Source organism: Lepisosteus oculatus, chromosome 7 (assembly GCF_040954835.1).
Source record: "Lepisosteus oculatus isolate fLepOcu1 chromosome 7, fLepOcu1.hap2, whole genome shotgun sequence".
Classification (NCBI taxonomy): Eukaryota; Metazoa; Chordata; class Actinopteri; order Semionotiformes; family Lepisosteidae; genus Lepisosteus; species Lepisosteus oculatus.
In genome coordinates, this window is record NC_090702.1 from 22,714,493 (window position 1) to 22,728,578 (window position 14,086).

General features: G+C 37.0%; 1 protein-coding gene across 1 annotated transcript in view; it reads left to right on the forward strand.

Annotated features, from left to right (window-relative positions):
• LOC102694422 (zinc finger C3H1 domain-containing protein) overlaps positions 1-2,571 on the forward strand; it is a 32,956-nt gene extending 30,385 nt beyond the window's left edge. The window contains exons 32-35 of the mRNA XM_015352860.2: positions 349-450; positions 611-650; positions 1,428-1,490; positions 1,603-2,571. Coding sequence (XP_015208346.1) covers positions 349-450; positions 611-650; positions 1,428-1,490; positions 1,603-1,740 — 343 coding nt within the window. The 3' untranslated portion in view covers positions 1,741-2,571. The remainder of the gene's footprint in view (positions 1-348; positions 451-610; positions 651-1,427; positions 1,491-1,602) is intronic.
• The last annotated feature ends 11,515 nt before the right edge of the window (positions 2,572-14,086 follow it).

A 14,086-nucleotide genomic window follows, 5' to 3' on the forward strand; every position in this document is an offset into this window, starting at 1 on the left:
AGCTGAACCAGTAATCCCAGTTTTCCATGCTGAATGTGATCTGAAATGGTTTTAATTCACATATGGGTATTTGATGTTCTACAGAAAACATAAGCATTGTGTCGTGGTGAGAATTGAAGGCTCTCCAGTCTCAGATCATTGAATCTCATTTCGGCTTTTTGGTTATATCTGCTTATTGTCCTTTTTCAGCTGTGTTTTCGAGCGCTTTGTTCGGTGCTTTGTTTTTTTGTAAATTGGCCTCTTCCCCTGACTGTCAGACAAATGTGAATGAAAAATTTCAAAGAAATAACTTGTTTTTCAGGATCATTTTGTAATGGCTGGAATATTAGTCTCTTTGTTATTGTCTAGGTTGCTGCGACAGGAATGGCGTGATGGCAATATTCAGCATCTAAAACTGCAGGCCAGAATGTTGACCACTAGCATTCCAAATTGTCTTGCAAACTGGAAAATGTAAGTCTCTTTATAGTGAAAACTTTTCCCTCAAGGTATAATGTGACTGTAATGATACGGTAGAATCTTTCTCAACAAAGGATGTTTTTGTTCTGAACTTCCTAATATCCTCCTTGCTTGATTTATGCTGACATCCTGTTTTGCCTTTATGTATCCTTAGAGCCATTGCTGTTGAGAATGAGCTAAAGGGGCGTGCAGAGGTAGGTTTATGAAAGTGGGCAGAGACAAATGATAGAGTTCAAATTACCTATAGTATCCTTTTTTATGACAAGTATTCATAGACCATTTTAGCCTCATCTTGCATGTGTTCTCTTTATTGAGATTTCCAGAGTTTTTTGTGCGTTTGTTAAATTTTCTTGTAATGTTTATACGGTGACAGTGAAAGCATACATACAAGGGGTTTCCAGCTCAGTTTCTAAGAGGACTAGTGTCTTTCACCTTAACTCTGTTACATAATCCTCAGAAATGAAATGGATCCACTCTCCTGCCTATTACCGTTGTCGTGAGAGTTATCGGTTTTCATTTAAAAATATGGTCCTTCTTGAAATTGACTATTTGGATGTTTAGAATCTAAATCTTCAAATACTCTAGTGTTCAATAGTGGGGGATTACTTGCCCGTCTCAATAATATCAATAAATATTGTCATTAATCTAGATCATGTATAATCAATGCGATGATCCTTTTTACCCCTCCTTTTGTGTTGTTCCAATTGTTGATGATCAAATGAAACAAATCTTTTGACTTTCACATGCATTGTATAGCCTAATATAGTTTTTGGTGCAGATGCTATTAATACAAATGTAATATCAACAATGAAATGCTTGCTTATGTTGGTGTTGGGGCGTTGCTTCAGCCATGTTATAAAGGAGTTCAGTTATCCCAGCATTGCACTGGCATGTCAATGTATAGTCCCAGCAAATGCCTTTATTATTATTTTTTCTTATGCCACCAACAAGTTGCCATCTTTGTTTTCTAGGTTTGCCACCTTTATCGCCAAGCTCTTCTAAAGCTGCCTCTCTGTGCCACGCTATGGAAAGATGTAATTTTTTTTCACTTCATGTTTATTGCTCTTTTTACGAACTATTCTCTAAATGGTTTTCATGCTGGATTGTATTACTGACAAGGTGCTTTTCTTTGTTTTCTCTTTGCAGCGGCTCCTTTACGAAGCTGCAGAAGGAGGTAAAACTGATAAGCTGAGAAAGCTTGTTGACAAGTGCCAAGAGATGGGAGTGAGTCTAGACGAGCCCTTAAATTTAGGCTCAAACAGAACAGAGGGAAAGGATCACTGAACAACTGGTACAGTTAGTCTTCCATCCCCAAAACCTAATGGCCAAATGAGATAATTCTCCAAGAAATAAAAAAAAAGTTTGCGAGAGGCAGACTTTGCAAGTTGTCAGTTCTCTCCAATACAGTATTCTTTCCTGATACCAGGGAACATTTGCAAATCAGATTCCGATCATTGAAGATATATGGACTCCTGAATGTCCAAATTCTGGGCCTCTTTTAAGACTCTCCTTGCATCATGTACGTAAGTATGGTTCTATAAAATGACAGATGTTTTTTTTTCTTTTAACTTATTTGTTCCTACTTTTTTTTTCGTACTGTCATTTTTTTAGTTGTTTTTTTTTTTACTTGAGGATCAAGTTAATGCCTGTGACATCTTTCTGTGGTGTTAATGTTTACATGTTTTTTAGGAAGGCAGAATGTCTCCTGATGATGTTTTGTCTCGATTCTTCAGAAAATCTTGAAAGGTTATTTCAGGTTTTATTTTACAACGTAATCTGCAGGTAAATGGACTGGCATATGAAGTAGCTGCCAGGGTGGCATTTTAATGGCCCCACAGTGGCCTTTCCACTTGTGAGACTCTGCTACAGACTGCTGACTGGTGAAAATGTAAGAGTCCACTATGAGATGCTCGGTGAAACCTTGATTCCGTGCACTCAAAAGCATCAGTACTCAAGGATGACTTTAATAAGTTTTATGTGCAATTTTGTTTTGTGAATTATAATTAAGGAGTCTAAGAACATTATCTCTAAACTGTTTTGTATAAAATACTACTTTGTAGTATTTCTATTTGAATGTGTTTATATTAAACTATTTTCAGTATATGATTATGAAAACATTTGTCTTGGCTTTTTTTCCCCTCTTTGCTTTGCCCTTTTCACTGAACTAAATTTTCAAGGGTTCATACAGGGTTGTGATTATTTATAACTTGTTACCAAAGCCCAGAGTGATTTTAAGTTCCCTCATAAAGAAAGCTTAGTAAGCTTTGGACTAATAATGTCAAGAACTGTGGAAATTAAGGAGAAAATGCCAAACAAAACTGAGCCTTTTATTTTTCCCTCCCTTATTACTAGGGAATGAATTCATTGGAACTGTTGAATTGCAGTATGGGATATGTTAAGAAGACATTTAATCAATTTAATTTTACAACAACTAGATGTGCCATACAGGGCAAAGACCAGCATAGTTAATTTAAAAACATCTCTGGTCTGTAAACCATCTAATTGTTTTTCACAGTTAAATGTTTGAAAAATTCCTTTAAAAATTAACAGGAAATCAATTTACTTAGCAGTGATTTGATGAATAAAAAAACAGTTCCAGATTTGCTATTATTTTTCATTAAGTGTATGCAATACTTGTTTACTTTATTCACCACAAGGCAATGTGTTTATGTAGAATGGAATCATATTAAAGTTCTGTTCATTCTGTTCTTTGAAATAATGTTCAATGTGCATTTCCCACACATTCCACATCTACTATAAAATGCAAAGAAAACATCCAGTAGTCAAAACACCAGGGTGAAAGATTGAATCTTTTGCACAGTGAACAGTATTGATTTTCTGAAGTCATTTTATAAACAGTCCTTTTTATTATGGACACCTTTTCTGACCTGCTTTACAGGGAATCTTGTTTCAAATTGTTCAATTAGGGATGAAAAGTGTTTTGTCCATTTTTAACTTCAGTCCTCTCTAACATCCAGTTAAGGTTTAAAGTTTATTATGTAGTTACATATATAATCTAAAATGTATAGCTCTCCAGTATCTCTCAATCTAATGATGGTAGACTTTTGTATAAAATATTTATTGGACACGCACAAGCACTGCCCAACATAACCTTATGTACACCGAACTTTGCACAAGTTTGGAAACTCTCCATACAGTGTGTTTGCACTTACAAGGTATTATGGTACTGTACTTCCAACATCCATTTTCTGACTGATTCATCCAGTTCAGAGTCATACTGTAATACAGAACTCACTAAATATGCTATACAATACCTCAGTAAAATTGTAATTCAAGCAAAGAGCTTTGCAAAAATATTACATGGAGGTTCCATATCCTAATTTCTAGTTATGGCTTGCTCTTCACATTGTTAAAATGCTATTCAGTTGCTACTAAAGGTAGCGGCAGAGAAACGGCAAAAATCATATTGATGTTTCCATGAAAATAATGCAAACTATTAATGTGAGCGCTGTTGTACAAAAAAAGCCTCCTTTATCATACAATACTTCTGAGTTGAAAGAGTGAATGTACAGTATAAGAGTGTAACATTGGGCAGGAATAGCTTAATAATAAATGCAAACATTTCTTAAGTTGGCAGTATCAAGCTTTAGTCCTCATGATTCTACCAGACCTTTAAATGTGAATAAATGAAAGTCCCATATTCAGCTGCAACATTTTTTATGTACAATCCCTCTTAGTCACTGGAGTTATGTGAAATATCTTTTAATTTTAGCTGTTTCGCTGTTCTTTTCTTACCAGTGTTGAATTCTAGCATCCAGGGGACAATTGTAGTATTCTTATCCAAATATGGAACGGGCTTTGTCTGGAATATGTAATGAAATGTTTGTTGAAGGTAAGAGCAAGGAGATGAAATTGCTTTTCCAAGAAGGGATCACTGTAGTTGATGGGTTTTTGGACATGTAGGGGTGAAGATGTTTTGGAACCTACCAGTGAGAACTTTTAATCACCTGCACTTAGCTAAAGAAATATGTTAAAACATCTTGTCGGCATGAGGAGACTGAAGGAGCAACAAATGGACTTCCAGAAACACTTAGGAAGCATGAACAGATTTCTACTGGGGCCTGAGAACAGAATGGTATTCTGTAACATCTGATTGTTTAGGAAAGGCCTTCAAGGGTTCTTTTGTCTTGTAGCTTTTCTTCGCACCAGATGTTAGGTGTTTAATCTAAAATATTTGAAGGTCATTTACTAATCACGATATCCTTCGGGACCAGAGTTCCCATAACTCAACAAAGTATGTTTACTTGATCAATAAATTCTAGGTGTCCTAAATCTTGAGCAAGAGGCTCAGGGTACCCTATACTGCACTGAAGTTCTAGCACCAGATTTAGAGACTGCTGTTTTAAAAGATGCAAGAGATTTAATCATTGATACCTGTTAAACATATACAGGCCTGGTAAGAGTTGTTAAAAATTGTCGCAAGACCCATCGGTTTCCAGAAATGAACTCCTCTGAGACAGGGAAAACATTCTTCAAAAACCAAAGGTCCATGAACCAACCCCTTGAGCACCAAAGTCATTTATCAGGACTGAACAGTGTGTAAATAAGGGATCAGTGTGTTGATTAAGGTAATGTTGAATGTTCATGTGGTCAGTGGTGTAAAGCTTTGCCAATTGCTGCTTTTAGGGTTGGTAAAACAAGTTTCAGCAGTGCCTCACTAGAAACCTTGAAAAGAGCATTCCTAATTAAGACCAAAAGTGTCATTCTAATTTCAAAAACACATCAGAACTGATCTACTTTACAAGCTCTCCGCATTTTCTAATAAACTTTTTATATTCAAGTTGTATACATCTCATACTACGGAAAAATAAGACATGTAGCAAAACATGTAACAGGTGTTAGCAAAGGAAAAACCTTATATGAACAAGTCCAGAGCTGGATGGATGTGGGAGCTGTTTGAGTGCTGCTGGACCAGGACTGGTATGATATTAATGCCCTGCTAATTTTATTGTGGAACCATTTTTTCCAGACAAAGAACTTATTAAATAAAACAGCTTAATATCATTTAATCATTTCTTTATGTGTGCCATGTTTCCGTTAGCACAACAAAACAATCAAAAGGTAATTTATTTTAGATTATAAAACTAAACTCAGAAATGAAGAAATTGTTTTATTTTTTTTTGTTTTACAAAGAACATTCTGACTTGTTTAATGAATTTCAATAAAAAAAAAACTTGAGGCTGCAGATGGAATTTAAATGAAATTAAAATTGCATCTTCATAAAACAATCACATGCAAAATGAACTCAAAACATCAGAAGAACATTCTGGTGTCATTACGGTTTCTCAAAAACCACTGTTTTCCAGAATAGTCCTAAATAGTACCTCCGAGTCTGCTCTTTATAAGATTATGATCTGCATATTCATAATGTTAAACTTTTGTGTGGACTTTACTGTATACAGTATGTCTCTAGCTTGAGGCACAGGCTTGTTAGGGATGGAATGTTCTCAGGGACAAAAAAAAGTAGAATCAGTATGTCAGGCATATTCTGCTACAGTAAAGATACAGAGCATAAAGTAAACATACGTTATGGATAAAATGATATATAACTAATATATATATATTATTTAAATCTATTATTTGAATTTTGTTTTTTTGCTTTTTCATTTCAAATGGAGAATTTCCCTCTAAAAAAGTGAAATAGTCCATTGTCATTAACTTTTGCAGATCTCAACGTGTTCAAAAGAATAAGAATTCTGTTTGGGTTATTTCCCTTGAGTGTAGATTCCCAGCAACGATAACTGGGCCCCACAATCAGGTTCTCCTATCATTAACATCTTAATCTGTGGAGCAGAGTAAAGTGGTCCAGTTACACTTTAATTGACTATATTAGCTTTCTGCAAAAACGCACTGAAAACCTACGGACTACAGAGCCCAACAACCAGAATGGGAGGCTCCAATTCCAGTTTTAGGGAGCCTTCAAACTGGGTTCTTCTTGTTATCCATATATCGGTAAGAAAATGTCACATTCTCCTTTATTGATCGGATTACAGATCTTGATTAATAATTCACATAATTGTCCAATAAAGATGCTATAACTCTTGGACCAGGAATGGAGACTCCTTCTCTTTTGTTTACTATTACTTGAAGCTATTGTTTGACTAAGCATACTAAAGCAGCCCTACTCATTGCATAGTAATCCCTTTATCACTCTGTGGAATCACTAATTGGTCTGATTCACAAGCACCTCTCTGTGAATGATCATTTTCATCTCTAGAAAATGTTTATGACTCATGTGATTCTGTTCTATTTTGCTGCAGGCTTATTTACTTAATTTCACAGATGTGTGACTTTTTTGTCATTTTCAATCTTATGTTACTGTTCTTCATTGTTAGCGGGGTTGAATTACACTGCACCAAGGTTGCTATTGGCACAATTTAAACAACACAAAATATGGGACGTGATGAAAAGCAATATTGCAGAAAATTCTGTTTTCTTTTCTTTTCCGTGCTTATCGGCCATAAGCATGCTCAACATAAAAACAAACATATCACTGTTGATGCATGTATGTTTTTAGGAGACATCATGGATTTTGGATATTGGTTTAATGTTTTTGGCTTCATTGTAATGATTACTCATTAATGACTGTGAGCACTTAATTATATTTGACTATTGCACAAAGCCCTAAGTTAACTCATTAGGGAGAGCTGATTTGGCATAGTTGATGGGGTGATTTAATAATTTAAAAGCCAGGCCTGCTGAAAATCAAGAAAGAAAAACACAAAGGAACTAAGAACCAGTATTCTTCGATTATCAAGAAAAGAGTGCCTTTTTGCCACTGGCATGTTGGAGCCTGGGATAAGCCAGTGCACTGCCGCTTGTTGTCTGGGGTGTCCACTGCCAGAAATCACTAGCCTGACATGACACGGGAGAACATGTGTCTTAGCAAGTTGCCAAGATCGATGAGGAGTGCCAAGTGTGACGGTCTGGGTGGGGGAATACATTTGCTACAGAACTCCACTTGTCGCGATTAATCAAACTGCCTGATACTAGATTAGTCAAGTTCTGCGTGCTCACTCTCTGCTGTACCTGTAGTCTTCCTGAACTCACAACATTCCAGCAGGAAAACACGCGTCCTTATGATGCAATTTATTGAGCAATTAATAATATCGATGGTCAGGTCAATGGATGGATGCCTTAATCCTTATACTTGTGTTCCTGTGAACATCTGTGCGGTGAACTAGGCAGGATATATGACATCAAGGGATCAGAGACCCGTGAGCAGGCACATGCCTATCCAGGCTCACAATTCCACAAAACAGCATCCACACACTGATGCAAAGCAGGCATTGCAGATGTGCAGCTTGTATTTCTTCCCACAGTGGGCGCACATGCTACCAGCCTGTATCGAACACTAATTGTGTTGATGACCAATGTTAATAAACGAAATCAGTGAGTTTACCTACAGTGTGCCATGATTGTTCAATACAGCGTTAGAGTACCAGACTCAGCAAAGATTTCATTTTTCATTAGTAATTTGTGAATTGCAGTTTTAAGTGGTTTGTTTTAATGATCAGTATGTTTGCTCTTGATGTTCTCCAATCCTTATGCCACTGCTTAATGAACCATTTCATGTGACCAGCTTTTCCCACCCGATGTGCTTTCATATATTAACTAATGTAATATTGTAGAACAATAAAGAATAAATCATATATTGTTTATATTGTAACACATTCAGGTTCTAGGGCTTGTGCCCTCGCTGCTCCCCGCCCCATTTAGTCTCTCCACTGCATGGGTGTGAACTTGGGTCTCTGGCATATTCGTTACAATATATTAGTTTTGTGGTGTAACCAATGTTTATACACACGGGACCAGACTGGGAAAACAACAGAATGGCAAGCTCTCTTAACAAAGTCTAGGTACTCGAATTTGGTCTTGAAGGCTGACTGGAACAAGGATCTCCCAGCTTCACTGTCACTTCTGTTCTCTTGTGCTCCTGTCTCTCGCTGCTCCTTCTCTCTCATGTCCTTCTGACTGCCTACCTGTCTGTGTTTATCTTCTGTTTCCCAGCTATAGATGACTCTTAACCATTCAGAATGTAATTAACCATGGTAAACCAGACAGATCCTTTAATCTGTCTCACACCCAGCACAGCGTAGTAAACATCTTAGTTCTTTTCTTGCTCCCTGAAGCTCCCAAGAACTTTGAATGTTGAAACTAGGCAACACTAGGCCATTGTTTCTAGATTCTGAAGACACTTCAATAGCCACTTCCAATAACCATAACAATATTTATGAACATTAAGTCTGCTGTAGAATGGAAAAGGCTGAGAAATATACATTTTGCTGTAAGAGGAGCATATTGCCAAAATCTTCAGAGCCCTCATATATGTAGTCTGGTGTTCAGGATGAAGCTTCGAAACAAGCTTTTTCTTAGGTATAGGAAACTGTATGATCTACTACCCTGCAAAATGTACCCCATACAAAGCTTTCCCTCTGCTCCCAGCAGTTTCAAGTATGTTTTTCTTTTGAGTTTTCTCTTTTGTTTTCCTTTGATAACAATGAGCATTCAAGCACTGAGTCACCTGGCCTCACATGCCCTGTTTGCAATGATGTCAAAAGACATTTTAGCTCCATTGCAGTGTGATAGTGAAAAATTGCTTTGTTTTCATGACCTCAGGGGTTTCCTCTCTATGAGAGATTTTCCTCTGAAATGTGAACTGAATGTTTTGTGTCAGGATGCAACTGAGAAAGACATGCAGGTGAGAAGGTGTAATACACAGTTACCCAGCCAGTTAATGGCCCCTGGGGCTGAAGCGATGGCAGATAATGCACCTTAAATATAAGAGCTCTGGCACCTCCCTGATAGGCTTGAAAGAGGAGTTTTTTTTTTTGCTTTGAAATAATACCAAAACAAAAGGAATGACACCTATTATGGATTATCCTCTGGTTGCGTGGTTACTTACACACTAAGTAGTCAGATGGTAACTATAATCTATTCATAAATAAGTAATCCCATTTATAAGTCAGCGATTGAAACTGATGCAAATTTAGTGTCGTAATATTTGGAATTGCTTAATATTTTTTAATTTGTACCCTCCTGGGGGCAGTGTAGTTTGGTTGATAAGTCTCTGGACATATTATTAATGGGCATTTGGTTCGAGTCCCTGCTGTAGGTACTGTTGTGCACTACCTCAAGGTGGTACCTTATCCAGTTCACCCAGCTGGATAAATGAGAACCAGTGTTGCTAGGAATAGGTCCTGCGATGGACTGGCTTCCAGAGGGGGAATGTTCTGGTCTCTGTTTACTGAATACCATGGAATCCAGGATAAGATCTGGCCAGATGAGCCTTTACGACTCTAATGCAACCTACCTACCTATATTACCTCCCCATTAGGAGTCACCTATTGTTTGACATACCCACCTGTCATTGCCATTCATCTTTTGACACTCTCTCTAAGTACTCTACAGTGCCTTACGGTAGAGATAGTGCCAATTGGAAACCAATTGGCACTATAAGTCAATATGTAGAGCTGTCTTCTCACTGAAAGTCAAGAAATTACTTTCCTGCTGGCAGCTACACAATGGGCAAACTTTGGTCAATCATGATCACAGCTGCACAGCAGACCAGTGACATGACCCAGACTGAAACTAGAGATGTCTGGGTTGTGGTTTAAAAGGAGTAATTCTGATTTTACTTCTCAGATTGAAGTTCAAAATGTTACAGCCAACGATACTGTGTTTAAATCAGTGTGGAGTGGAAGGGGGGGACTCCTTTCTTTTGTCTTGTCTACAGCTGTTCTAGAGCCAAATTTATCCCCAGTAATATGTTACTGTACTGTAGTCTGGAAATTGCATTTTCCTAATAATCACATTTTTTTGTTCATGCCAAAGCTGGCTCAGTGGGCAAACTACAATAGGAGGATAAAAAGGACAGGAAAACAATCAGAAAGAGGAATGTAGAGAATAACTGAATCCAGACGGCTGTTTTATTACATCAAATGAGGAATCTATGTAGAGTTCCTGGAGATACAATAAAAGTCTTTAGCACACTTCATGCAAAATCCACTGTATGTAACTTGGATTCCAAAACACTTGGACACTAGCTGTTGCCTCAGGATTGTGAAATTAAGGTATATCATGTAGGATTTAAATGTACAATGCGCAACGTCTTGTTTTCTGGTTTTATATATCATATTTATGTTATCAATGAAATTGAATGCCAGGCGGAGATTGGAATTAGTACTCACAAACTGGGCATCTGACAACTACTGCCACAGAAGCTGTCTCTACATGTTATAAAACCATAAACCATGTGAGTTATCAGGCTTTTTCTGCAATTTTTATTTTTCTGTTAACATGTCTTTTATTACAATTTGAAAACACAAATACCACTGTGTTGTGCTGTTTCCGTGCCTGTGCTAGCGGTGTGCTACAGTATACATGACACTTCTACCTTAGAGCTGCTGGTCTTCTATCTGTCACATACCAGTCTGACATTTTGGCTGTAAATCTGAGCTGTTGATCTGACCACTTTTGGTTTTTCAAAAAAAGTCAAATTACCACACTTCACAGAGAGGGCAAAACCACAGAATCACAGGGGCTGTAGCAGAGCAGAGCTGTGGTGAATTAAAGCTGCCCACACAACTCTGACATTCATTACATTCTCCATATTAAACTACCAATAGTTGTAATGGAGATTTATTGCTTGTCGATGTGGGAATGGGCTGAGAGACAAACTTTTATCTGAATAAATATTGGAGCAGGCCGTGGCACTAACGCTGCTCTTAGAAAGTTCATATTGATCACAGGACTCTTTACATACAATAAATGTAATACTGCCTAAAGCACATCATCGCTTTTCTGAAGCATGTCTTTGATTTGATTTTTCGTGCTAATCATTGATTGCTCTTTTCAAAATATACTAATATTTCTTCCAAAAACTTTCCTGGAAGCCTGGAAATTTGAGCCGCTAAAACAGACTTTGTATTCTCACCCACATCTGAAAAACTGTGTGTGCTTTCTTCCAATCAATACAAAGAATAACAACAAAAACAAAGAATATTTGACATGTTTATGCATTTAGGGCTTCATACGACCACACAAAGGGAAAATGCCCTGAACCCAATCATTGTTCTACTTTCCCCAACCAGTAATTATATACTTCCTACTTAGAAGTAACTTGAGACATTGCATTCACAATGACAGGAAGTAATTATTGCACAATAGTTCTGGAAGGTATAGGTAATAGTACGTCAAAATGTCAAGGAAGAATACAAAGACGATTATGTCATTTCAGGCCTTTAGTTTCAGAGCATAATACGAGAAAGAGGTGAGTTACTTATTGTAATGCTACTTAATCCAAAAGAACAAAAATAAAAAAAACATAAAATCCAGCACACTTTTCCACCCCTCCCCCCACAATCAAATGGAAAATTGCAATTGATTTGTTTTGTTTCATTGCTGTTTTAGCTTCAATTGAACCACAACGTTTATCTGAACCTGAACTCCCAGTTAAACACATGCATTCCCATCCACTGTGGAAAAAAAGCCCTGTTTACTAAACACATCACTCATATAGTTCCTGATAGATCTCTGTTTATTTCGTGCTTCAGCAATAGACTAATTGCAAGCTATTGAGCATGTGTGCTGTTGATTAATGTAAGAGATATAATTTTAAACCACAGTTATTGAGTTGGTCTCCATTTTTACTCTGTGGGGGGTTTTCTGGACATTCCAGAGAATCATCCTTTTGTTCTGGTTTCCTGCGGTACTGGCCTGAACCCAGATGAATTGTATATTATAAAGCCAACTATTAATAACTATAGCCCCAGAAGAACTGAGATGACTAATGACGGATACTTGGTAAATGAAGCCAGTATATTTACTTTGCTGGTTAATTTGCATGAATGTTCTTACAAGAACAGCTGGTACAATTTAAAAGGCTTGTTTTGGCTTGTTGGTTAAGAGGTGTGCACACTTTAATTGTTATCTTCCCGTTGTCAGCTATGTCAGCCGGGATCACCTCCTCTTGTTTTTTTCTTCTTTTTGCCAATGATAAGCTAAAGCAATATGCTTATCATTTTCTTACAGCAGACTGAAACAATTATTTTGTTTTCTACATGTTTACATTGAAATTAGCTGAGAAAATATACCAATTATACAATTTACAGTACCTTGAATAAACACGCCTTCGTGAATCTTCCGAATTAACTGATTAAAACAGATGTGGGAGATTTTAGAAATTACGTGACAAATATTTCTGTCAGTTTTATGTTGGCTATTGAACTTGTTTAAATATAATAAGTTGTACATACTGTATTTCCATGACGTTCTGTAATTCAAGTCATTTCATACTGAACACACACTTTATGGAAACGTATGCAGGATGCAGTGTGTTTTATTCACATCCTCTCTGCTGCGCTTGGTAGTTTTATCCTGCTTTCATCTCAAAATCCTTTATTTCAGAAATTCATTCCAGTATTAGAAATGTCTTGCAGCCTTCAAGCAAAACACCAAATGTTTTTTTTTACCCCAGAAACAATGCTTAACATTGCTTACTGTCCTCTGTGTGGTATGTGCTCCAAAATATAATTTCCAACATAATTATGATTGTTTTAATTAAATCTGCATACCCAAGGTCATGAATCACCTGAGAAACCAAGCCAACATCAAACCAGACACAATTTCCCCTGTTGCTCATTAGCCAACACACAAAACTCAAGCCATATTTTTAAAGAATACTTAACATATACTATATAATGCCTTTAATACAACAACACTACGTTTTTTTTTTTGTATTCCCCAAATTATAGTCCATGTTACGTCAATGCTGTATTACAGTTTTGTAAAATATTAAGATGATGTTTTATGATACACATTCCAAATGCATGACATATTCCTCATACTTGTTAAGCAGGACTTAACTGGACTTGGGCTTTATTCCCAAGTTTATTTATAACTCAGGGCTTGTCAATTTAAATACCAAAACAATTGTAAATGCATTAGACATGTTTTGGAATTATATTCAGCAAAGGGATGGCAGTAGTGAGTAGCAGCCTAAGTACTGCATGTTGATGCCATCACAGGGTCTGTTGTGGCACCCTGTAAAATACATCGTAAGTTTTTCAGAATAATGTGTGGGGCTGTTTCACGTGGGCCATTGATGATGGCTTTGGGGTCTTACAATAAAGGGCTATTATACTGGCTGCATAAAGAGAGATTCTAATATTTCTTGGTTTGGTTGAACAACTGTGTTAATAAACTGAACACACGCTTGTCCATATAGTCTGGATCTTGTTCGATCCGATTTGTGCCTCCTTGGTGCCTCTGAGATCAAAGTCTTTCTAGAGATGACAACACCCAACTGGCAGTGTGATTGTGGCATATGCAACATCGCAAAAAAACAACAGAAACATTTCAAGAAAGCTGTACTTCATTTAGTGGCTATAAAAATGGTTGAAATTGCAGGTTTTTGTGATGTAAAGCCAGAAATCAAGATAAATCGTGTCAGACAACCTACAACACCCTCGTTGCATAAGTGTGCACACCTTTTATAATGGGGGCTGTAGCTGTATTTAGAGTTAACCAATCACATTCAAAATCATGTCCAAAGGTAAGTAGCATACCCCTGCCACCAATGTAAGTGATTCTGATTAACCCCCAATAA